Source organism: Alexandromys fortis, unplaced genomic scaffold (genome assembly GCF_014885135.2).
Source record: "Alexandromys fortis isolate MF-2015 unplaced genomic scaffold, M_Fortis_MF-2015_v1.1 scaffold_54, whole genome shotgun sequence".
Taxonomy (NCBI): domain Eukaryota; kingdom Metazoa; phylum Chordata; class Mammalia; order Rodentia; family Cricetidae; genus Alexandromys; species Alexandromys fortis.
Genome location: NW_026067958.1, coordinates 9,992,989 through 10,020,121, shown reverse-complemented (window position 1 = coordinate 10,020,121; position 27,133 = coordinate 9,992,989). Strand labels below are relative to the sequence as shown.

Here is a 27,133-nt window from a genome sequence, read left to right as displayed (position 1 = left end):
GTCTCGCTGAACATAGTGGACAATGAGGACTACTGAGACCTCAAGAACAATGGCAATGGGTTTTTGATCCTACTGTACCTATTGGTTTCGTGGGAGCCTAGGCAGTTTCGTGGATGCTCACCTTACTAGACCTGGATGGAGGTGGGTGGTCCTTGGACTTCCCACAGGGCAGGGAACCCTGATTGCTCTTTGGGCTGACGAGGGAGGGGGACTTGATTGGGGGAGGGGGTGGAAAAGGGGAGGTGGCGGTGGGGAAGAGACAGAAATCGTTAAGAAAGAAAGAAAGAAAGAAAGAAAGAAAGAAAGAAAGAAAGAAAGAAAGAAAGAAAGAAAGAAAGAAAGAAAGAGGGAGGGAGAGAGAGAGAAAGAAAGAAAGAAAGAAAGAAAGAAAGAAAGAAAGAAAGAAATCAGAATGTAATCTCATATCCAAATGTAAAGATTTTAAAAACCTTAAAAAAAGGGAACTAATTATAGATATTCTTATTATATGCAAATATTTTAGTATTTGTTTTGGTAAAAGACAACGCCTTTTTAGTAATATAGACAATCCATGGTGGCTGCCATTCTGTGAGTCCTTGTGTTATTTCCGTTTACAATGACACTTTTATATTAAACATGATTTATTTCTACACTAAACATTCCATTTCCGTCAATTTTCCCCTCCTGTCAGTTGCCACTCGTTTATGCTTCACTGTCTATCACTGAGCAAAACATCCATACTTTGAAAGAGCAGGTTTTATTACATAGTTTAAAATGAGCAAATACATCAAAACCAGAACAAAATGGAGTTTGACTTGCTAATATCTTAAATGATTCCCTTTCTTATGCCACACAGATGCTAAGTAATGCCTAATAAAATGTATAAAAAATTTGGAGACATTTTGAGTCTGTATTCATAGGAACAAATAAGGATGAATGATTCCTCACAGAGATCTAAGTATTAAATGTGGACAACAGAAGTGCATTTGAAAAGTCATTTGACAACCAAAGCTGGGATGACAGAATCAGGTATTATCTTTCCTATCTGTTTCAGGCTAAACAAGAGCACAAAACCATGAGAAGAAACAGGACATATATATACTCTCAAAAGAATCTTTCTACAGGAAAGCTACAAAGAGAAAAATAAAAACATTAAAATGATGGAATTGGGCATCTTATGTGACCAACAGCACCAGAACAATACACACAAGGCACCTCTTGCTATAATATTCTAAGAAGATTTTTGTGGAATTCCTACCAAAAGAAACTGCATAACTAAACTCTACCTTGGAAGACATTGGGCAAGCAAAATAAGGACAGTCTACAGAGCAACTGGCCTGTATTCTTCAAAACTGTCAGACACGGACAGACAACCAAAGACCAGTGAACTGATGAAATTAAAAGAGACTAAAGAGATGTGGGCATGGTAGCTGAAGCCTATAATCCCAACATCTGGGAGGCTGGGACAGGGGGGTTATCACCACTTTCAAACCACCGCACACTACAGAGTGAGTTCCAGGACAATCTGAACTAGTGTGAGAACCTGCCCAAAGCAGAGTGAAGGGTCAGGAACTGGAGATGACTAAATTTGCTTGAACCAAAACGTAATTTAGTACTAACTTTACTTTTGCTATATAGGGTATTGATAGGCAGTTGATGAAATCTATCAATGGGCAAAACTTTATCTTTGTTCATTTAGGAAAGTAGACATTAAATCACTTAGATATTAAAGACAAAAGTCTGCAACATATTCTTAAGCAATTCATTTAAAAATAATCCTGTGTGCGATGCAGCATACATTATTGGCAGTAAGCATAAGATTAAGAATAATAAGTGTTAAGTAAGTGTAAGAATAAGGCATAGTGCACGCCTTTGAGCCTTTAATCCCAGCACTCGGGAGGCAGAGGCAGGCAGATCTCTGTGAGTTCGAGACCAGCCTGGTCTAAGAGCTAGTTCCAGGACAGGCTCCAAAACTACAGAGAAACGCTGTCACAAAATACCAAATAAAGAAAAAAATAAGGAAGGATAGAGGGAGATGACTAATGACCTGAGTTCCATCCCTAGAGCCCAGAGAAGAAAAGCCAGGAATGGTAGCACATACCTGTCACCCTAGCATTTGGAATATTCTGCTGGCTAGTTTTATGTCAACAAGTCCAACTAAGATACAAGTCATTTGGGAAGTGGGAAGCTCAACTGAGAAAATACTGCCAGAATGACATGTGGGCAGGTCTGTGGGTATTTTTCTTTATTAAAGTTGATGTGGGAAAGCCCAGATTACTATGAGCTGTGCCATCCCTGGGAAGGTGGTACCGAAGTATTTAAGAAAGCAAGCTGAGCAAGCCTTGAGGAACAAGCAGCAAGCCAGTAAGCAACACTCCTCCAGAGCCACTGCATCAGCTCCTGACTCCAAGTTTCTGCTGTTTGCCTTCCTGCCCCAACATCCCTGGATCATGACTGTGATGTGGAAAGATAAAACCCGAGTAGGGATCATAGGTATGGGTCCATTCTACCTTGACTAAAGGTCAGAGAGTTGGAACTTATTTCTGTTCCTTCAAGGTTATTGTCAAGGGTTCAAATAACAAGTCAGAGAGTTCTGCTCTCTCAAGGTTATTGTCAACAGGTGTGTCTAATATCCAGACCTGGTATTTCAGGTATTAAGAACTAGATCTGTTTCTACCTCAAGCAAAAGTCTAAGGATACAACTAGGTTCTACTCCCTTAGGGAGATAACTACGGACTCCACCCAGGGGGTGGTTTGGTCTAGGGTATGAGCATTGCTTATCTTATTTTAGCAACAGAACATTTAACTAAGAATGTAGCCTGTAATCCTTCAGCTGGTCTGCTCATTCCTTGTATCACTGGAATACAGTTTGTTTGTTTTTTTTATCTTACTCCTACCTTTTGGGGTCCGGGTACTTAAGCAAATGGAAATGAACCACAGGCGACTTTCAGGATTCACTGGATGTCCCTCTAACACTATCCTTTGGTTCGGTCTCTTATTTTTCCTATATCTAAGTTCCTTTTGCCTAATAATTCTAATACTCATATTCCTACCCTGGAATATACAAATCCACTGTGGCTAGGAAAACGGCAGAAGTCACCCCAAAAAGGTAGCTCACAACAAAAGCCTTTCCTCCCTAAGTTGCTTTTGGTCATGGGTATTTCATCACAGCAAAAGTAACCCTGACTAAGATAGAGGTGCTTGCTGGCCAACCAGCCTAGGCTCCTTGGCAAGGAAAGACCATGTCTCAAAAAAATAAAGTGCCTGAGGAATGAGCACATATGTATACACATGTACACATGCTCATACACAAAGAAAAAAGCAAAAGTGATAAATATCAGCACTTAGAGAATATGAATAGAATATTTAGTATTTCCCACTTTCTCACTAACCTGAAATCCCACAATAAATAAAAACAAAGCCAGTTAAAAGGAACTCCCTACCTTCACTAACAATGGCATTAAGATTCTTTAATAGTCTAGATAAAGAGTCACTTTCAAGCACTCCAAATTTTATTTCGAAAATGCTTTTGGGGCTGTGGGGAAATGATTCATTCAGTAAGTGCTTGCTGCACAATCATGAAGACATGAGTCTACACTCTAGCACCCATGTAAAAGCTGGGCAGGATAGCTTGTATCTGTTATCTCAGCTTTGGGGAAGCAGAGACAGGAGAGTCCCAGTGTAATGGTTTGTCCTGTCCCGTTAAGAGATAAGCCCCCCTCACTCCCTATCCCATCCACTGCCACTGCTAAGGCAGGTGGATCTTCCTTCAGCTTCCAGTCTGAGTCCCTCCTTTTCTGTCTCTTTCCTGAAGAGGTAGCTTCTGCCTCTCTCCCTTCTCCCCTTCCCCCTCTATTTCTCTGTTTCTCCTTCTCTCTCTCTCTCTGCCTCTCTCTCCACATCCCCGTTCTCCCTCCCTCTCCCCTTTCCCCTTCCCTTCCGTAATCTACTAAATAAATATTCAACCTCACTCTGCGTGGTGTGCCTATCCTTCTCAGTCTCTCACCCGCCATGCAGCTCCTTGCCTGTGATCTGCTGCCCTTCGTGGCCCAAGGGCTACTCAGGGAACCACAGCATTTTACCACCACAGCTCCTCGTGGCCCACTGTCAGCTGCAGCCACTTGCTACCATTTTACTTTTACCATAGCACCTAGGACTTGCTAAGCAGTCAGTCTAGCTAGACTGGAGAAGTTCTGGTTCAGTGAGAAGCTCTAACTCAAAGATTAAGATGGAAGGTGATAGAGGAGAAAACCCAATGTCAACCTCTGGCCTCTAATCATCTATATACTTGCATGTGAACAGATACACAACTGATTTTGGTATCACTGCTCCTAATTTTACTGATATCAAGGATATAAATTTATAATACACAATAAATACTGTAGCAAATATTAAAAGTATAAAATTAACAGACTTTGACCAAGTTTGTTATATTCATCACTATAATGATAGTGGGTGGTATGCAGTAAATATTTAAATTACTACTATCTGAGTGCTTGGCTTTATGGACACCAAAGCTAAGTCTCACAGACAAGGACTCTACACACAGTGCAGGTGCTGAGAAGAAGGGAAAGGATGAAGACACAGTCCAAAGGCATAAAAATATATGGCACTTCTACTGTACTTTTAAACTTAGCTCACCTATTGTTGCGGCAAGTTCTGGATCAAAGGTGTCATCTGTGAACCGCAGGAGCAGGCTAAAAGAGAGTTAAAGACAGGACAGGTCAGGACTTTAACTGCTTATTTTTAATCATAGGACACATATGCTACATTTTATCACAATGATTATTCAGATACAGATAGAAGAGCTGATGTAGGTCTGCAGGGGAATTAGCGTATTGAAAAGGCAGTAACTGAATTGTAAATTCCTAAGACTCCCAAGACTAAAGGAATCCACTAACAAATATGCCTTATGCTCTCTACCCAAAATTTCTCAAGAGTCAACAGTTTGCTTTTTGTTGAAATCTGTATTAGTACACTCTTCTGAGAGAAAGCAAGCAATATCTCACACTGGTACAGATGGCAGGGAAACAAGAGAGCTCACTATCTCACTCTGTGTTAAATAAAGACTGAAAGATGTACAAGCACAGCAAATTATAACAAGTAATAAAACATAAAGATGTGCAGTCAAACAACAGGGAGAAAGATGATGACAGCCAGGAAAATGCTGGAGAAGGCACAGAACCCAGAAAGGCAACTGCAACTACAAAGGGCTTTTAAGGGCAGTATGACAAGGACTGGTGTACAGTCTGAAAAGTTAACGCCAACCAAAATGGAGGGAAACCAACGGGCGATAACTGCCATGGTTAAAGTATATGGTAAAAATATTACAGAACGGGAAAATGGCAGACTAGAAAGGTCCACTGAGGCTCTGTGGGACCCACACTGTTTTACTGTTAACTGTCCCCTACTAGAGGCTCCTTGAGAATAAACTATAGTTTTTCATTAAAGCCCCACATTTACAAAGCTAATCACCCCCTGCACACCAACTCCAGAAGCACATCATTCCACCAGGCTGAGTCTGAGTGACAGCCTTGAGGAACACCCTACGAGCCGTGATTACTGCTGCTAGTGATGTGTCCGTGGACCACAACAGCCTCCTGGTAGTGCCAAAAACAGCACTATCAATTATAGGAAAAAACTCTTTTTTCCTAGTTCTGCTATGTTTTATTTCACACAAAACAGACACACTATAATCAAAGTATCAAAGAACAGTAAAAATCTAGAGATTTCTACTTGGCATCTGGACATGAACTTTTCTTTACTTCCAACATAAGTTAAGTGACACCATGTACATGAACCACACTTAAGACCAGAACCCACACCCAGAAGTGGACAGCCAAAACAAAATGAACTCAAGGGCATTTGGGGAGATTTTTTTTTTACTCAGATTGCTTTGTTTGGTTATTTTTTTAATCTTACTGATTATTTGCTTATGCATTAGGATTTCTGATTTTGTATGTTTATGGTGTGTGTATGTGTGTACACATGCTTTTTTAACTCTGATTTCTTTATTGGCTTGTTTGTTTTCTAAAGAGAGAAAGTAGGTACTGAGCTGGATTGGTGGGGAGGTAGGGAAGATCTGGGAAAAGACACAGGAGGGGCACCATGAGGAGAATATGTTTAAAAAATATTTTCAATAAAAAATATTGTGCGGCATGGTGGCACATGCCTTTAATTCCAGCACTTAGAGACAGACACAGGTGGGTCTCTGAGTTCAAAGCCAGCCTGGTCTACAGAGCTAGTTCCAGGGCAGTCTGGGCTACACAGAGAAACCCTGTCCCAAAAACACAAAAACAAAAAACCAAAAGTAAGTAACAACTTATGACTCTTAACAGCTACTTGTTCAAAGTATCCTGTCCTGATACACCCAGCTACCTAGCACTTAAGAATAGAAAAGACATACCTCTATCCCTGGTCATCACAAAATTAAAAAAAAAAAAAAAAAAAAAAAAAAAAAAACCACTGCCACAAAAATGCAGTCTAGCCAGGTTTGATGGTGCACACCTTTAGTTCCAGCACACTGGAGACAGAGGCAGGCAAATATACGCAGATCAGCCTAGTCTACAAAATAGACTTCTGGGACAGCCAGGGCTACAAAGAAAAACCCTCTCTGAAAAAACAACAACAAAAAAAATGCAGACTAATATTACCTTGTAATTACCATAAAAAATGCAGGCAATCAGAATAGTATTGAGATTTTTTTTTTTTTTTTTTTTTTTTTGGTTTTTCGAAACAGGGTTTCTCAGTAGCTTTGGTGCCCATCCTGGAACTAGCTCTTGTAGACCAGTCTGGCCTCGAACTCCCAGAGATCCGTCTGCCTCTGCCTCCCGAGTATTGAGAATTTTAACTGAACAAAAAAACAATATGCCAGACACTGAGCCAGAAATGTTTTTTCTGTACTTGCTAGTCCTTATAAAAGGTACTTTGTCACTAGAGGTACTTAGTTATCAAAGACAGGGAACTGGTACCATATGAAGCAAAACATTTTAATACAAACAAACCCTGAATATAACCTGGGGTACATCAGCACCCCAAATGTGTTCTAAACTCTATGTGGGTATTGTCTTTTTCTCTATAAGATTATGAAAGGAATCCATAAACCCCCACAAATAATTAAGAATTCACTGTTCTGGCCAGGCGGTGGTGGCACACGCCTTTAATCCCAGCACTCGGGAGGCAGAGGCAGGCGGATCTCTTTGAGTTCGAGACCAGCCTGGTCTACAGAGCTAGTTCCAGGACAGGCTCCAAAGCCACAGAGAAACCCTGTCTCGAAAAACCAAAAAAAAAAAAAAAAAAAAAAAGAAGAAGAATTCACTGTTCTTACATAGTATACTTATACAAAACATTCCTACTACACTCACAAACACATAAACAAAAATATTTTAAAAACAGCTCATTTATATTTCTTACTGTAAAAATAAAATCCACTTAGAAAATGGGAGGGAAAGGAGTGTAGAATGAATTGTAATTTACATGGTAGATTTCTGTATTTCATTCCAGCACTTGATACACTCACTTTGCTACATTTTTACTTCACCAAACTGAGCCACAGTATCATAGCCTTGAACTGTACATTTAAGTATCTGAAGGGTTTCTACTGCAGCCTGATTCTCCAATAGAGTATTATACCGTTCAAGTATCAAACACAAGGTACAAACCAATCCTCACCTCATGTCTACTGCAACTTTCTAACAGCTGAAAGCAACAAGGAAAAAAATCTGCTTATTCAGACTAAGGTTATCCTCTACTATAAAGTAATTTCTTAACACTGCCACCTCACTTGGTCTAGCTCCGTAAAAAAAGACAAACAACTGCTGGTTACAACAACCCTTCAAGATCATGTCTAAGACAAATGTTTCTGTACTAATCTGCCTTAAAGGGCAGAGGCTTCTATTACTATAGACATTTATTCTTGTCATATCCACAAAGATAAATAGTCAACATATTACAGACCAATATTCTAGTTCTCTAAATAAAATACTAATTTGTTGTTGTTGTTTGGTTTTTAAAAAAAGAATTTCTCTGTATAGCGCTAGTTGTCCTGGAAGTCTCTACAGACCAGGGAGGCCTTAAACTCAAGATCCATCTGCCTGTCTTCCAAATGCTAGTATTAAAGGCATGCAGCACCATGTTGGCCCAATACTGTTTTAAATGGGCAAAAATATTTTAGGAAAAAATTTTAATGAGTAATTTGTAACTCATTATTATGTACTAAAAAAGAGTTTAAAGTACATTTGCCAAATTAAGACTGCATAGGAAAACGGATGAGAGAAATCCACTCACCACACTTTGAAAGTGTGATGAGAACCAAGCCTGGTATAGTATGGCTATAATCCTAGAACTTTCCCACACCAGTTCAGAATTTAAAAAAAAAAAAAAAAAAAAAAAAAAAAATCCTAGTCCTTGAGAGGCTGAGGTAGCACGATTGTAAACCAGGCCAACTGCTGTTTACAAAACAAGTCCCAGGCCCACAGTCTATGTAACCAGAACCTATTTCAAGAAACTAAACAAAATAAAAACAATAATACAAGGGAACTTAGTTATGTAGTTAACTGTATCTCCAGTTAACCCTCTAGAAAATTCAAACAAACTCAATTTTGCCCATTCAATCATCGTCTCAGCCAACCATATACTGGGTTGAAATGACAACCTGTTATTCTTGATTTCAAAAACAAGCTCTAAACAGGCAGGGTGATACATGCCTGTAATCTTTGTGTTTTGGAGGATGAAGGAGGAGGATTCCCAGTTTGAGGCCAACTATGTGACATAAAAATTTCCAGGTCAGCCTTGATCACATAGATAGACTCTATGCCAAAAGACAGAAAACAAAACAAACGTCATGTAGGTTCTTTCTCAAATTAAAATGGAGAAAAGAAAGATCATGAAGGTGTATGATTCCTAGTAAAACTATATTTTATCCATAAGCTGTTTATCATCCATGTGCAGAAGAGTAACAATAAAGATTTATTCGCTACTTTAGCACACACCATTCTACTGCTACAGGATGCTCCTTTAATTTGCTCCTTGGTATTCAGAAGCATGTCACTATGGGACACTAAAAGTGCACATTAAAGGGGAACAAACTTTTAAAAATACAGAATGATTTATTTAATAAGTGATTCGGATTTATTTAGTAAGCTTGCTAATACTTAAGTACCTAAAAATCTAAGTCTTTTATGAAATGCTTTAAAGTTGTTTGGAAGATCTCAAGCTAAAGCCAAATATGAAATTGCTACTAGCTCTCTGGGTTTAAATACTGCTTAAAGATCAAGAGAAGCTCAAAAAACATTTATTCATAATCAGAGGGCAAGGATGACTTCACCTGGAGAACTTTGGATGAAATCATAACCTTACGGCAACACCCACTCTACTGTTAATATAATCCTTCCCAAGAGTCAAAGCAAAAAGACAACAGTATTTTTCCTTTCATGTCTTACATGATTTGGCAAAACAAAATAATCTCTCTTATTAAAGGTGGCTCACCGCTTAAGAACCCTGTGCCTTACTTAAGAGGTTCAAGCAGTTACTTAAAGAGTTCTTTCACTGCAAACAATCAAACAAATAAATAAATGATGTAACAAAGATTGCGCTAAAATGAGCCACGAATGTGACCTAAGTCACCAAAGTTTCTGGGTAGAACATTAAGTATTCAGTTCTACTGAGATCGCAAAGTGATAATGCTACTATTGATCTCAGCTCCGGGATTGACGACTGGCTGAACTCTACCGTTAAAGGTCAGCTGGATTCTAGGGGTGACAAGCAGGCTGGACTCGAGAGGGTTAATAGGCCGGCGGGGTCCAGACCGTCTCAGCGGGATCAGGCCCAAGCCCGGCCGCCGAGCAGTGAGGATCCCGGCCTGTGAGGCCTGAGCCGGGCGCCGGGCCGGGGCGGAGCCAATAGGGCCGCGGCGACCGTTCCGGAGAGCAGCCCGCAGCCCAGAGGCCGAAGGCCCGCCGCGCACCGCCTCACCTGGACTTGCCCACCCCACTCTCGCCGATGATGAGGATCTTCAGAGTGGTCAGCACGTCCTGGTCCATCCTGCGTCCACTCTGCTCGGACACAGCCCCCGTCCCCGTCAGCATTCCCCAGCGGCGGCGAAGACGGCCTGCGCATGCGCACCTCCGTGGCCACCGCCTCCCTCTCCCACAGGATGTTTGGGCGGCGAGGCCACAGACCGCCCGGTTCCGCCCAGAGGCAGCTCTGCGTCTGCGCGCTCCCTGGAGCGCAGGCGTTTTCCGGGCGGCTCCTACGTTGTGCAGGAGCAGATGGGCAGGGCTGCGTGTAAGTCCGCCTGCCTTCTTCCGGGAACTGGCTCCGCCCCAGCCCTAACTCCTCCCGCTTCTAGTTTTGTACTCGGATGACTGGATATTACATCATCATCCTCAGAACAGCTGTTGCGGTGGGCAAAACTTGGTGCTTTGAGGTGAACTGTCTTAGATGGAGGCACAGCCTTGTGGCATTGCTGAGCCTCCTCCACTCTCTCCCCACATCAGGGCCAACATTTTTAAAGTAACAGCTCTTAGAAGTGTTGGGTAGACTGAGTCCAGTAAAGTGCTCAAGGGTAGTTGTGAACAGACAGTAACTTCTTGGTTTCCCTCTGTCAGGTTTAAGAATGTTCATTTATCTTGTAAGGAACTAAAGGTAGATCCAGTACATGTAGATCTTTGGTTCAACTTCAGCTGTTTCTGGTGATTAAACTACTCCAAGAATTACATGTGTATGCCCATCTATCCACTACACTGCAAATCTTGATGAAATTACCAAAACCCTCTAAAATACCTAGCAAAGTGCGCTGGTGGATGCTCAACATTAATTCTGTCTTGCTTCCTTGTGGTTGTAGCTAAAATCATGTGTGACAGACATTTGGTTAAAAAAATGGTAAAATTCTGTATCAGTCAAGAAATTAATTTTTTAGCCATGCGTAGGGGAACATTTCCTTAATCCCAGCACTCAGGAGGCAGAGGCCGGTGGGTTTCTGTGCGAGTTTTAAACCAGCCTAGTTTACATAGCAAATTCCAGACATAGACCATGTCTCAAAAATAAAACAAAACAAAAAAAATTGTTAGATGCCTTGCAAAGTTCTTAAGATAACTAAATAGTCCCTTTGGGTCTTTTCCCAAATGTAATTTTAGTGAGGTCAAGTCCTTGTCTATACTTATAAAATTGACAGATATCTCCAGCATTTGCTATACATCCTTTTATTATTTTTTCTATATAACACCTTCTGAAATACTACATGTATATTACTTCATTTATTCACTAGTCTTCCACAGAGATGTCTCATTATCCTTATCATTAAGTTTCTTAATATCTAATAGAAAAGGGAGAGTGAAGAATCGGTGTGAGAATTGAGCTGTTTTCCATTTGTTCCCACCTTGTGGTCATTTCTAGTTTTTTTTTTTTTTTGTGCACACCTAATTATCATTTGGAGACTTTTTGCTGCTTGTCTGCTAATCTAGTTTCATCTTCTAAATGTGTGTGTGTGTGTGTGTGTGTGTGTGCGCGCGCGCGTGTACTGCCCCTTGATATCTCTTGGATCAACACTACTTCTTCAATTTACTTTGATGAGTCTTACAGTTATATTTCTGACTTAGATATTTCTCCTCGAGTTCAGGCTCACACACACTGCAAACTGCCTTGGACCAAGGCTGACCCTGAACTCATTATCTTCTCAATGGGTGTTTTTATCTCGACTCCTTTCTAATGAGTAACATTAACACCCACCTAATTTTCTTCCCTCACTCCACATCCTCTTAGTTCTTATAATTCAAGCATGCCTAAAATCACTGATTCCATGTTTCTCAGAGTTACCATGGCATTATCATCTGTGAGCGCAACACCATGTCAGTAGCACACAGGAAGCCTGCCTCTAGTCTCTTCTCACCTTATTATAATACCACAGCCAAAATGCAATCTTTTAAGTGCTGACTTAAGACATTCTGTTGTTATGCCTCCAGCTTCATTTCTTGATACTTTATGCCTTGTGTTCTCTAGTCCAGTCAAACTAAACATATCTTCAGTGATCAGGAACCTTGCACACAGTTCTTGTGCCTGGAGTGCCCCCTTCCCCTCCACATAGTCACACATCTTTGCCAAGACAGTCCTTCATATTCCAGCTCTTCAATCTCTTTCTCTGGGTTGCCTCCTCCTTCCTGGACCTCCCAGGCCTGTGTCACCGACTTATCTCAGAAATTCTACCAGTGCCGTGTGTTCCTATGGCAATATGTATCCCACAGTATTTCAACTGTGTTTGGCTATCTGTGCTTCTTATGTGTATGTGTGTGAGAGAGAATGTGTACGTGAGGCAGGAGAGAGAGAGAGACAGAGACAGAGACAGAGAGAGTACATGTTCACAGAAAGCAGAAGAAGGTTCAGCTCTACTGAAGCCAGAGTTACAGTTTAGAGCCAACCAGCATGGGTACTGGGAACTGAACTTGGATGCTCTGGAGGAGCAGCAAGGTCCTTTAGTCAATGAGTCATCTCTCCAGCCATGCAGTATTTGCTTCTTAAAAGCAGAGTTACATAATATCCACTCATTATTTTTGTCTCCAGCTCTTAATGCAATCCTTGCTCTGGAGAACTTGCTTTTAAAAGTTTTCTTTCTTCCTCCCCCCTTCCTTTGCTCCCTCCCTTCCTTTCTTTTGCAGTTCTTGGGATGAGACCTAGGGACTCATTTGTGTTTAAAACTATTTGTTGATTTGAAAAATCTCAAAGCATCATTAGGAATTTGGAACAATATAGTTTGCTTACCTGTTATTAGAATAGATTGGAATGTCTCCTAAAACACTATCCTGAGCTAGACAATGGTGGTTGCAAGCCTTTAATCCTTTAAACCTTTAATCTTGGGAGGCAGATGCAGGTGAATCTCTGAGCTTGAGGCCAGCCTGGTCTACAGAGTGAATTCCAGGACAGTCAGAAACACACAAACAAACAAAAAACTGCTATCCTGAACATTTCAGTTGGGAAAAGTTCCCTCAATAACATCTGGCACACACTCACTACCAGATACTGTTGAATAGAAATACACTGTTGTGCACCTAAAAGTAAACTGAGCCTTTGAGGAAATAATTTAAGAGAAATGCATATATATACCCAACATAGGTGCAACCTAAATATATTCTTTCAGGAAATCGGGACATGGCTCAGTTGCTAAAGAACCCCGTGTGAGCATAAGGACCCACACTTGGTGCAGCAGCAGCCGTGTAAAAGCCAGACATGGCAGGACTGAGTCAGGAATATCAGCATGACGGGGGAGACATAAGAGCCAGAGCCCTGGAGCTCGTTGGCCACCCAGCCTAGCCATTCAGTGAGCTCCGGGGTCAGTAGAAAGCCTGACACAGAAAAATGCAAAATAAACAAGTAAAATAAAACACATCACAGAAAACATCTGTGGTGATCTCTGGCGTGCAAAAACATGTGGACACACACACACACACACACACACACAATTTTCTATCTGTACTTGAATTTGAGAACCTGAAACCTGAAGACGAGAGGACTGACGTGACTCTTGGTTACTGAAGCTTACAACGACCAGGAAGAGATTCATGAAAAAAGGAAAGAAAGTCCAGTTTACGCACGCATGATAGACAGGATAGGAACACAGAGTATGAAACAACCCACCCTTGGATAGTATCTAATCAAGAAGTGAAAACGACAAGGAGAGGCTGGCTGAGTACAACATTGACTCCTGACCTAAGGGGTTGGTGTTTTATGTTTTGGATAGTGTTAAGTATCAAAAGTTTTAGACATCAGAGGGACAAGTAAAATAAATCTTTTTGATGGAAAAAGGGCATGCACACACTGAACAGTAAAGAGATAGAGGAATAAAGGCATACAGACTCATGGGAAATTATCTAGAAAAGCCCAGTTGTAGGGAGAGTGGAGTGGGGCTGCTGGCAATAAAAGGATGCTTACAAAAAATGGGAATATTGTTCCATGGCCAGTGAAGGAGAGAGAAGGAAAAGAAAGGAAAGCAATGTTTTCCCAATATTTCCCATCTCAGTGTTCCAGATAAAAAAGAAAATCAAGTAAAGAAGTCAGTGGCAAATGTGTTAGGTTTACATCATTAAAGTTTATGTGAAATATAGCCTTGGAGGCAAAGATTTTAGAACTTTTTTAGAGCTATGGTTTTAAAAATTCAGGGAAGCATGTTTGTTTTGTTTTTTTTGTTTGAGTAACATCATTCGGTATTCTTTGAAATTTTTACACATGGATACAATGTGTTTTTATAACCCACTGAGTCCAGTTAGTGCTGCTCCTTTGTGTGCAGAGGTGGGGCCTTCCCCTAGGGCATGGGCAATGTGCCAGTGACACTCCTGAAAAAAAAAAAGTGATCATTTCTCACTCAGCAGTCAATAGGCAATAGCTCCTCTTGAAATGACAGGGACCAAAAGATGGAGTCATTTCTGCTGAAATTGCCTGCCTTAAGCAGAAACAAGTAAATATTGGACAGTGTGGGGAGTCCAGATCAGAAGACCCAGCTCTCCCAGCAGGCCCTCTTGATTCAGCATAATCAGGACATTCCTTTGCCTTCATCCTTACATAAAAACTTAGCCCAAAGCGGCCCAGTGTCTGCTGTGTTTCCATTATCTTGTGTCTCTGTCATGGGTCAGATAACTCTGAGGTCAGTAGTTGCCTCTTGTTCTTAGTTCTGTTCTTTGCAACCCAGATTGCTTAGTCAATCCACATACAGTATTACTCTGTGGAAGCAAAAGTTATCTATTCTAACACTGAAAATAAGCCCAGTTTAAAAATTAGACAAAGTTGTGATTTTTGTTCTTCCATAGCTGGAAGCAAGACACACACACACACACACAAAGGCGAGGTATATGTCCTTGATGGTTTGCTTCTCTGTGTCTCTGTGACACTCCATTGTCTTTGAATGACTGGAGAAGAGCCAGGTTCATATGCATCCTTTGGGCATGATTGATTGATATGTACCCTAGCATTAATGTTTCCCACTACATTCCGACGCTGTTATCTGCTGACAATGTGATAGCTCTACCAGTATTCCTTCCCTCTTCTTTTCTCCTGCTCCCTTGCTTTTTCTGCTCTGCCCTTTTCTTCTCTCTCTCTTCCCTTCTTCTTCCTCCCATTGGGATGAGACTCAAACCCAGAACCTTATGGAAACTAGGGAAGCACTGTAACAATAGGAATTATTCGTCATGCCATGTGATTCCAACTGTAATATATGACATTCTACAGAAGACACACTATTAAGACATCAAAAAAGATTGTGAGAGACTGGAAAGTTGGCTCAGCAATTAAGAATGCCTGCTGCTCAATCATGAGGGCCAGAGTTTGGGTCTCAGATCATAGCCAGTAGCTCAGAATTTCCTGTAACTGGAGCTCCAAGTGATCTAATGCCTTCTTCTGGACTCTGGACATGCACATTCTCTCTCTCTCTCTCTCTTTCCCCCCACTCTGTGTGTGTGTGTGTGTGTGTGTGTGTGTGTGTAGTTGGGAGTTATGGAAAATCTCTGTACCTTTCAATTTTTTTCTGTGTCCCAAGAAATAACATGCATTCTTTAATGGTCAGCAAGATACTCTATTAAGGAAGGATAAGAAATAACTGAAAAACACTTGGGAAATAATACAGATTCTGCTCATCTACACAGGACCTAGAGAACATGAAGATAATTGGATGCCAATTTATATTTTTCTAGGTTACATTTATAAATATTACAAGAAACCAAGTATATCACCGACCTTTCTATGTGGACAAAGAATGGCACGCTCAATGAAAACAAAGTGGGACAAAAGCTTCAGTCCCAGGTAATTTATAGAGATAAATATTTACCAACTTTTTGTTGTCTATTGTAATTCTTCCCTATTTTAGTTTCTGGAACGTTAATGAGAAGTACTTTGTAGACAACAGAACAGAAAAAGTGCACAACTGTTTGGATATTTTTATAACACTCAGCATAAATCCAGAGAGCAGGATTTACATTTTTATACTACAGTCTAATATGATAATATGCTGTTGAATGCCTTCATCCCCTGACCTTCCATTCTATCTTTTAAATGTATTGTGTGTGTGTGTGTGTGTTTGTGTGTGTGTATGTCCCTATGCATGCATGTGGAGGTCAAATGAAAACTTTAAAGAATAGGTTCTCTCCAACAACCATGTGGATTCCAGTGATGAAAATCAGTCCTTAGCCTTGATGGCTACTTATCAAATTCTGTCTCTACAAAGACTTCACTGTTTCCATAGTAAAAATCCAATTTTATGTTTTATTTATACAATGAAATCTGAAGATACTCCAAAACTGACCATGTCTATAAATTGTGCATTGGCACTGTTTGGTAAGCTTCAACTTTTAATTTGTAGGATAGCTATAGAGCTTAAAGGCATAGACAAATATATAAGTAAATAGCACACACAGTACATTGTCATACAGGATGTGGTAAGTATTTCACAATACATGATTAAAGGGGATATGTTTTAGATGGTTTTGATAAAATTTAGGATGTTTCTATATTTACAACTAACTTTTTACTTTGAATGACTGTTGTATTTGTCAAATGCTTCTTTTTCAGTAGGTATTACGTCCTTGTTTATACAGTGGGTTACATGGGCTGATTTTCCCCAGTGGTCCATTCATACATTCCTAAATAAGGCACAGGTAGCGATGAGTTACTATTCTTTTATTTAGTCATTTGTTTGTTTATTCTTAGTAAATTCAATTTACTAATGTTTTCTTGATGATATCATATACATTTTAAATGAATATTGATTCTAACATTCTCTGTATTTTTTTTTTAGTTTTAGTATCAGGTTATTGCATGACAGAATAAACCAAATTATAGGGTGTCTTCTATTTTCTGAAAAGTTCTCTAGAAAAATGGCCTTTACTAAACATTCATAAATCCACCAGTATATCTATAAATTTGGGTAAAGTTGTTACTCATGTTGCTCTTTAGAAATTTAGTAGAACTGGAGTTATTTACTTCATAGAATTTATCAGTAAAACTATCAACCTGGAACTTTCTTATTGAGAATTCCATACATATATCCACTGTGTTTTGATTAAATGAACCCTTCTTTCTTCCCCAACTTTTCCCTATCCCCCTTTACCTACCAATTTTACATGTTCTTTCCTAAAAACAAAACAAAACAAAAAAAAAAGAACTTAGTGCTTGTATGTACATGAGTGTAGGGCTTCCCACCGGAGCATGGGTAGCCATTCAGGAGCTGCACCCCTGAAGAAAACACATGTCCCCCAGCCCAGCAGCTGTTGGTTGTCAATATATTCTTGCTAGAGTGGACTTTATGAGTCCCTCCCTTGTATATGAGATTTGTTTTGCTGACTTCATCTTGTGCATGTGGTCCCAAACAATGTCAGTTCATATGTGCAAATGGTGCCCTCATGCCCAGGAAATGTTTTGCTGAAGTCATCCATAACCCCGGCTCCTACAATCTTTCTGCCCTTCCTATGATGACCTTTGAGCTTTGTGGGAAAGGTGTGATATCGATGTCTTATTCAGAGCTGAGCACTCCTGGAAAGATGTACTCCAAGTTGCCAACATTTGTACCAGTTACTAGTGAATTACTTAATATTGTGATGTGACTGTTTGGGTTGTTGTGTATTTCAACTTGAGTCAGTTTGGTAGTTGCTGCTTTTTGCAGAATTACCCAGTTCATGCAAACTGCCACGTTTGTGTAAAAAATTATCCTCTCATTGTTTGAAACATGTATAGTGGTTTCTCCATATCTTTCCTGATATTAGTAAATTATGAACTGTAGGGGAAGCCCCAGCCAATCACCTTGCTTGTAGGGCGGGGTCCCCTGAGGATATTTTTTACTAATAAATATCTGCTTTCCTGTTCTCCGCGGGAACCTCAGTTCTGTAAGTCTTTTCCTAATTAAAGCTGAATATTTTATTATAATTTCTGTCTGCCGTTCAAATGAACGCCGCTACAATGAATTTAACTTTTTCCCTTTGATCTAGAACTTGTAGTCTTCCTACCTCAGTTTCTTGCATATTGGGATTACAGATCTCTCTTCCTCTGTCCTCCCCATTCCCTCATGCTCCTTCCCCCTTTCCTCCTCCCTCCCTCCATCCATCCTTCTCATCATCCCTCTGTCTCTCCCTCCCTCTCTTTTTATTTGCTACAGGCTCATCAAATTCATTGAACTTTTCAAAAAATTATCTTTTGCATTATTGGTTTTGTAATTATCAGTTACACTGATACCTCTTATCTTTACTATTTCCTGGCTTTTGTTTGCTTTGAGATTATTTTATTCTTGTTTTTATAGTTTTTATATAAGGAAATTATTGGTGCTGGTTTGGCAACTTTCTTCTAATATAAGCACTAAAGGCCAGAAAAATTCACACTACCCACTGATGAAGCTATACTCCAGGAATTCAAAGAGGTATATTTTCATTGTGCTTTATTTCAAAACCTTTCTTATTTCTCCTAGGATTTCAATTTTGACCTGTGAATTGCATTACATAAAAACACTTTAATCCCCAAGCATTTGGAGGTTTTTCCTCTTTTGTTGCTGGTTTCTGCTTTGATTCCTCTTCTATGATTGTATCTACATTAAACATACTGTAATCTTCCTTGAGGGATAGTGTATCACCAGTGTTAGCAAGTGCTTTGTGAACACTTGGAGACCAGGCTGGTCTCTAACTCACAGAGATCCGCCTGCCTCTGCCACCCGAGTGCTGGGATTAAAAGTGTGTGCCACCACCGCCCAGCTTACCCTGTCTCTGAAGTTCTCTAAAGATCCACTGATCCGGTTGGTGGGTGCTATTCAATTCTTTCCTAGCTTTGCTAGTGTTGAGCCTGCTATAAAAGGAGATTAAAATATCAGTTGTGAGTATCTATTTCTCCTTTGGATTCTATCAGTTTTCCTTCAGATATTTGAAACTCCATTATTAAGTACAAAACCTTTTGTATTCCTGATTTACTGACCCTTTTGGCATTCTGCAGTATTTCTCTTTATTCTGGTGTTTTTCTGCTCTGGTGTCTATATGAACCATAGTTATCAAAATCTCTTATAAGTGGTTTGTTTCATGTGGCTGTGCTGTACGTGAGCTTTGGTAGGTAGGTAGAACTAACCACTGAGCCATCTCTCCAGCCTCTATTTATATTCTGTGATATATGGCACTAGACAACAGTGTCAGGACTGCCCCATGCTAGTCTCAGCCCAGTCACATTGTCAAAGAATTAGCTGTTCACAAACAGGCTACTTGTCCTTTCCACAAACCAACAGCCTGCCAGCCCAATACCATAGCAAAGTTCTTGCCCCAGTGCTCTCTGCTGAGTGTTACAGCGAGCACATGTAACCCCAGTGCATAGGCACTGGCTGGGCACATCCAAATAGATCTGGGACCTCTTCCACTCAGATGCCCGAACTTCTTTCATCAGTGTACCGTAACATTAGTCCCCTGCAGATAAGGCCAGCTGCCTGGAAACCACTTCCAGGTCTACTCTTGCCAGCCTTGTTGCCTTGGGGCTGAATCCTGTTCTTCCTTAGTTCTGAGATAATTCTTAGAAGGCCGTGTCTCTGCGCTTACGGTTCTCACTTCCCTGTTCCTAAGAAACCTCTGTCCTTGTACTTTTTAGATCAGGTTCTCCTTGTCCATAAACTGAACTGAATCTGGTTGTGTGGTTTTTTTGGTAGAACAATGGTCTCCTGTTTCATATTTGTATTTGTCTGCTCTCTCCTTTAGCATGAAATAGCATTTGGTATCAATATGTTAGATAATGGTGATAATAATCATTTTTGTTCTTTTTGTTATAGATATAAGTTGTTTCTTATTATCCAAAGTATGTCTTCTCTCCTGCAACTAGAACACCCTATTTTCTTACAAAACTTCTCCTTTAATGTCACCTGGGGTAAGCTTATCTGCTATTTCATTAATCTGGGAATGACATATTGACATATCGCCAAGTCCTAGCTGATAATTCAGTCCCCTAATAAATACTGGTTTAATCTAAGAAAGGGCATACAATTCAATTCCATAGAATGAAATTCTCAAGATCTTACTGAAGCTGGTTTTTTTATAAAAAAAAAAAAAAAAAGAAGAAAGAAAGAAAGAAAGAGAAGAAAAGAAAAGAGAAGAGAAGAAAAGAAAAGAAAAGAAAAGAAAAGAAAAGAAAAGAAAAGAAAAGAAAAGAAAAGAAAAAAAGATAAGTTCCTTTCACAAGGCATGCCAGCAAGTTAAGACAGGCCTGGAGGTGTGAGAGACCTTTGTGTTATCACTAGAAAGAACCTGGCTCAGTGAAGACTCCACAGAGAAGAGAGGAGAGCTGAGGTGAGGAGAGCAAGCCCCTGCCAGCACCTAATGGCTGGCAGGGTAAAGCCAGACTCAGTCAGATACTAACAGAGGCTTCTGGGGAGAGTCTGTATATGATTCCCTTCTGAAAGTAATTTGTAAAGTATTTAAAAATAGACATCTGAGGAGCACATGAAGAACCAAGTTTTTATCAATGGATTAAGCATTCTTATGTTAGATGCTTTACTGTACAACGTTTAACACTCAAAACAGTTTGGAAACATTGGTGATCATCCCTGACCCCCCGCCTGTCACCCAGATATAACTGCTATTATATTCAGTGTTTGTTATGTTCATACACTATGTTATGTTTTGTTTCCTACTTATGTATCTTAAGTTTAAATTTCATAATGTTGTCAAATTACATAGTTCTGCAATTTTTTGTCTAAGGTTAAGTTTTGGGGCTTAAAATAAGTAGAACAATTTGGCTCTTTGTTCATTTACAATGCTATATTTTGTGTTCCATAGATCTACATATTCATCTGGTCTTTCCAAGGATATGGCACTTTGCCATGAGGATTAGTTTATCTGAAAGCATTTGAAATCAATAGAGGCAGAGGATTCCTTTCCAGAGCTTCTCTTTTATGACTAGAAGGAGAAACTTTTGAAAAATGAAGACTTCTATAAACACCCTTCCCTGGAGAAGCCTTATAGCAGGAAGAAAGTGGATAGTCAATCAGAGATGGAGCTGCAGTGACCAAACTACTACGTGGCAACAACAACCAGCTCCATTTGTCTTCCCTACGCATTTCCCTTCTGAGAACCTAAAGATCTCTCTTCATCCTGTCACCTTCCTACACACTGGATGTTCTTCGTCAAGATGTTATAAACAGCAACCTTTAACCACCCCAAGAGTTACTCGTATGTGTTTTCATGTGCATGGCCACTACAGGGGGTAATAAGCTGTTTCCCTCTTAGTATTCCCTTTGAACAGTCTTGTACACAGGGCTTCGGCCTAGGAAAATAAAGGAAGAAAGGTTTTACCACATCTCTATTTCTAATGCTTTATAATTATACTTGAGATATGTTGCACCTAGGTTCCCCTTACTCTTCAACTGAAGATTCTTGCTCAGTCCATCCAGGAAATCTCTAAAAATTCCCCAGGTATCGCTTTCATAAAGCTGCGTAAAACCCCAGCATCAGAGTCATTCTTGGCTCAGGAGTGGTCTCTGGAAGGCTCTCACAGAGTGACTTACCCAGGAAGAACCAAAGATAGATTCATCAATCTGCACAGAGCACAGCATTGTTGTTACTTCGGGAATCTGTCTCCTAGAGGAAGGCAGGGCCCTGGAAGGAGAACAGTAAGTGATTGTCTTCATGTGGATGCTGAAGGGAAGGAAACTCCAGCTGAAATGTGACTGAAGGAGATGTCGAGAATCCAAGGCTGACATAAAAGCAGCAGGCCCCTGGGAAGGTTTAGCAGCTTTGCCTTAATACTAAACATGACAACTTATTAGAGACTGCAGCCCTCAGACAGAGCAGACTTCAAAAGGCCACTTACTCACTGTGCTCGGAGGCAAACCATTGAGGTTTCTGAGCCTCGGTTTATTCATTTATGGCATGGAATGAGTTACAGCTCCCTCAGCATGGTGATGTGTCGTGAGAAGACAGGAGCACTCTCAGTGGACAGGCCTCAGGAGGTGGTGGCCATGGTTACTCGTGCGCTCAGTCCCTTCAGTCACTGTCGCCAGTGTCACTCATTCTCCATGTTTGTTTGCTTTTTTATTTTTGTTTTTTTGAAGCAGGATTTCTCTTTGTAACAACTCTAGCTGTCCTGGAGCTCACTCTGTAGACCAGGCTGACCTCGAGCTCACAGAGATCCATCTGCCTCTGCCTCCCAAGGGCTGGGATTAAAGGTGAGCACCACTAACCAGCTCCATGGGTTTTTCTATGGAAACCTGAGAACTGCTTGCTTTGGGATTATCTTGAAGCTGTATTTAAATGGAAGAGTTTTACCAGGAATTATGCTTTTTCTAACAAAAATATTCCTTAAAAGTCTGGAGTGGGAGTAAATCATCAAATGTGATAGCCATTTTATTCTCAACACAAATAATGAACTTGAAGGCCAACCAAAATAGAAGAAAAACATTTTAAAGAAGCCTGAAGAGAAAGGGACAGGAAGAAAAGGTAGACTATAGAGACACTTTCCTTTATACTGGGCATTACTATTATGAAATACCCAATAGTTCAAGACTCATAACAAAGTTTCATGATGGCAGCATGATCTTGAGGTGTAGATGGTAATAGTTGGATTGTGGGCAAAAACAAGTGTATTATTTCTGGGACTGACAGCAGAGAGGCCCTGGGAAGGGTTGGTTTGCTCCTTTTATAAGAGCCCTCTGGCAAAGCTTAGCATGGGAAACACCAAAGGGTTGAGTGAGGACTACCCAGGCACCAGTGACTAGGACTCCAGATGATGCACTTGACTCCAACCTCCTCCTCTCTATTCCTGGATTCCATGAGGTGGGCTCCCCATCAGAGTGTCTGTATCACTCAGTACCCCCAAAAGTTACTGGAGCTTAAGAGCTGCGTGGCTTCCTGCTCAAGCAAAAACCTGGCAGACTGAAGTCAGTGGAAGGAAATAGATTTATTAAAGGTTGCCTTGCAGAAAACAGGAGAGACTTTTTCATCAAAATCTCCACTTTTGGGATTTTCAGTGTGGAAAAAGCTATGCTGGGAGGGAAGAGGTAAGCAGAGAGCCGGCAAGCAGGAAGTCAGTGTGCCAGGCAAGGAGATGCTCCTCATTCAGAGGGACTGGCTCTCTCTTCCCTGGCAGGCACACTGCAGTGGACTTTGGCCTCTTGTGGTGTCATGGTCCAGGACCAGCCCAGACCTAAATTATTTCTCTGACCAGAGGGAAGGTGTGGGAATAATTGAGACACATCTCTCATAACTTTATCTGGAGGGAGTTCTCAAGGATCCCTCATGAAATCCTGAGTTCACATCCTGAAAATTCACCCACGTTTATTCTCCAAAAAGTTTTTATATCAAAACATAAACTGAGGGTGAAATTTATTAGCATTCTGTTTCCCAGGTAACCGGGAGAATGACTGTGGTCACATACCTTATCTATGTCCATTTTTGTCATGTTATTCTATCTTCCTGCTCTGTCATGGAGACTGAATCAACACCTCTTTCCCTGGCGACCTCCTAAATTACAAAGAAGGAGCAGAGCGACATTAGCATATCCTGACCCTTTGTTTAGGATGGCATCAGTTTGTCTCAAAAGGCTGGGTGACCGCCTTCTGTGTGGCAGGTGCAAACTGTGGCCTGAAATTCTGGCCGCCATACATAGTAGAAATATGGGCTTGTATAATATGGCCCTACACTGTGGCTACTTAACTAAAACCTAGGAAGGGCTTCTTTTGTAGTACAAATGATTAGGGAGAGGCCAAGGTAAAAATCTTTAGAACTCTTAGAAACCAGATGATATTAGATGACACCTCTGAAACCATAAGCCAAAATAAACCTTCCCTCCTGGGTTAATCTAGGGTATTTTGTCACAGTGATGAACTGCTGACTAACAGAACCAGAAAACAATTAGAGGCTCTTTAGTGGCTGGGGAAGAACCCCACCTGAGACTGACAGGTGGGGGGGGGGGACAGACTCTAAGAAATCCCAGAACAAAGGCTCCTCTCTTTCCCTCTTAAACCTCTAATCAACAAATCAACAATATTCATACAGTAATGCAATTGCCATGACCTGAGCATAGACCAGTATAAGCAACTGTGTCTCTTGTGTAAGCTTTTTATTTTGACATGGGTTTCTCACTACAAAACCCAGGGAGGGCTGGAGCCTGAGAATAGATGCAGCAGTTGTAAAACCATATTACTCAGCAGAGAGTCTTCTTCATTAAAAATATTACATGGGCTGGAAAAGGAACAGAGGCTTCTGGCACACACATTAAGATTCTGTTTCTCATTCTGGATGCTGGTCACACAAGTATATCCAGTTACTATAAATTCACGCACACTTGTGAATTTTCTGCCTTTCAGTGTATATTCTACGTTTCAATATTTAAAAAAATTAAAGCTTCTTTTGCTTTGCAATTTCTTTCTTAAAGATGTATGTGAAAGTTGGTTATGGAATCTTATGGAAAAACAACTCTCTGTACTGAATTACAGTTACAGAGCCTTCGGAGATTCGTGAACATGGTTGGTAAAAATAAAGAGAGAGAGAGCCGGGCGATGGTGGCGCACGCCTTTAATCCCAGCACTCGAGAGGCCGAAGCAGGCAGATTTCTGTGAGTTCGAGATCAGCCTGGTCTATAGAGGTAGTTCAGGACAGGCTCCAAAGCCACAGAGAAACCCTGTCTCGAAAAATAAGAAAGAAAGAAAGAAAGAAAGAAAGAAAGAAAGAAAGAAAGAAAGAAAGAAAGAAAGAAAGAAAGAAAGAAAGAAAGAAAGAGAGAAAGAGAGAAAGAGAGAAAGAAAGAAACAGAGAAAGAGAGAAAGAGAGAGAGAAAAAAAATACCAAGTCTTTGGCAGTTCTTTAGAGCTACAAGAGTGTAAAGAGATAACTTCCTGACAAAGTGGTTGAATCAGCCTTCAAATGTGCCGATGTAGATCCAACATGAAGAGAGAGTAGCAAGCTACTCCCCTATCCTGTAAGTCCTAGAGGGGAAAGGACCCAGGGATCAGAGAAAGAGTTACCAAAAGATGAGGTGGATAAAACTGATGGTGGTAGATTTGAGGCCAGGAGCGAGATGCTCAGAACTGAGAACATATTCTGAAGATGTGACCACAGGACTTTTAAGAAAATGAGTATCTACAAGTGCGCTGTATTCAGCTGTAAAGAACAATAAAATCTCACCATTCATCACCCCTAAGCTTCTTCATTTATCACACTTTCTTCCAGAAGTTAACTGCGGCTCCCATGAGAACCAAGTCAATTTTTTCTAGTACTGTGTCTGCAATGACAAACAGTAATACATTCTAGATCCTACCTCTTAAAGTTAGACACCAGAAACCAATGCAGCCACACTGAGGACCTAGCGCCACATGAACCTTTAGGAGGCATTCAAACTATAACAGCATATGCTGCAACTTGGTAACTTATGGATACACTCTTAAATAGTAAAATAAAAAAGTACAATTGTGCCATAAAAATGACTTAGGATCTTACAGTATGCCCACTTCTGACACATAGGTAGTTAACTGCTGTTCTCACCTCCTAGGGGTGTGGGAACAGTAAATCTCCAAGTCAGATGAGCACAGCTAACTCCCTGGAGAAGCTAGTTACTGTCTCTAATCTTGTTTCTTCTATAAAAAAAAAAAAAAACAGGGACAATGACTCTATGAACAAATCTGCTGGTGGCAAAGTGAGAATGTATTTGAAGTAAACCTTTTGGCAGATAACAAACAGATAATAAATACCCAATAATTTTTTTCTTCTTTCTCCACCACAGGCTTAAATACAGAAATATTTTACAAATTATCAAGTATCATCAAATATTGCTGCTATTTTAAATTGCTGGCTGATTGTACAGCGAACCACATTTCTTCACAGCCATGCCCTTTAAGGAGCAGACAGAACACTTTGGAACACTTTGGCTTTCGTGCAGTGGTTTTTAACCTAGAGCGACATTGTCTTTTAAGTATTGTTCAGGAAAGTCTGCAGACAGTGTTACCACTGCTTGTGGAACAATTCTGGCATATGTGAGTAGAGGCCAGGATTCTGCTAAGCAGTCTCCAATGAGCAAGATATTTTCCCACAACAAAGAAGTATCCCAACTCAAATGTTCCCTTGGAACCCTTTGGTGGTAAGACAAGTTAGTCTGGTCATCCTTGGTTGCAGTTCTGCGAAGTGCCTACGCACGTATTAATGTTCTCTGGCTTCAAAGATTCCTCTCTGTAGCCAGGAACGTCTCAAAAAGGAAAAGAAAAACATTCCCTTCAACTGTGACCTGAGCTTCCTTTCTCACATGCTTAGATCAGGAGCTTTTTATCAACCAAAGATGTGCTGTCTGCCCTGGAAAGGCCTAGACAATTGTATCCACACTCCACTCAAAGATATATTGTTTTGCTAAATATTACCAACTGGAAGACCTATTCAGTCCTGCTGGTCTCTAGGAATAAATAGTAAGTAAGCCAAATTGCATGGTACTCCACTCATCCAGTACTCAAGACAGGGATAGGTGTTATACTGTAAAGAAGGTGGTTGCTTCTGGTAAGAGCTCTCTTTCATACTAGCCCTGTATTTTAATTTTAAACATCACAATGAGAGAACTCAGAGCTAATGGAAAGACTGCTTAGAAAGGTTTCTGTTCCCACACAATGATGTTCAGAACATTTTCCCAATTACAAATCCAACGAGGGTGTGGTTAGCAAACGTGTGAACCAAGCCACTCGTGTTTCGCTGTTCAGCTTCTCCATCTCCCACTGTGCCTCCCACCACTGCTGATTATAGGGCCACATGATCCAGCAACAAGGTTAGAACTGTGTCCACAACAAAGAACACTGGGAAGCCAGGGTGCAATCAGCAGCAGACTCACCGTGTGTCTGTGATTTACTGTGTACTTTCACAACTCGTTACTTATTTGATCTTTCCAACAACCCACAGCAAGACAGATTTCACCAGCCCTAGTCTCCATATAAAAAAGAAAACCTCCCAGATCTATAAAGTGTGAAAGCCTCATCCTATATTGTGCAAGCGTTACAGACCCAGGACTTCCGGGAAGACTTGAGCACTCTCTATGCTGTAGCACAGATCAAGCACAGCATACGCTACTTCCCGCCCGTCCTCTGCATCTAGTCACTCGTCTCCATCTCGGACTTACAAAGAGAACTGAAACAACTGGTCTGTACGGCGTGACCGGCAGCACAGAGAAGGCATAGCGCCTTCAACAGAGCACGGCGGCT

General features: G+C 40.7%; 1 protein-coding gene across 1 annotated transcript in view; it reads right to left on the bottom strand.

The window, feature by feature from the left end:
- Rab18 (RAB18, member RAS oncogene family) overlaps positions 1 to 10,125 on the bottom strand; it is a 43,844-nt gene extending 33,719 nt beyond the window's left edge. Inside the window, exons 1-2 of the mRNA XM_050152728.1 lie at positions 9,952 to 10,125; positions 4,621 to 4,676 (exon numbers count right to left, since the gene is read on the bottom strand). Of these exons, the coding sequence (XP_050008685.1) occupies positions 4,621 to 4,676; positions 9,952 to 10,064 (169 nt within the window). The 5' untranslated portion in view covers positions 10,065 to 10,125. The remainder of the gene's footprint in view (positions 1 to 4,620; positions 4,677 to 9,951) is intronic.
- Positions 10,126 to 27,133: the final 17,008 nt, after the last annotated feature.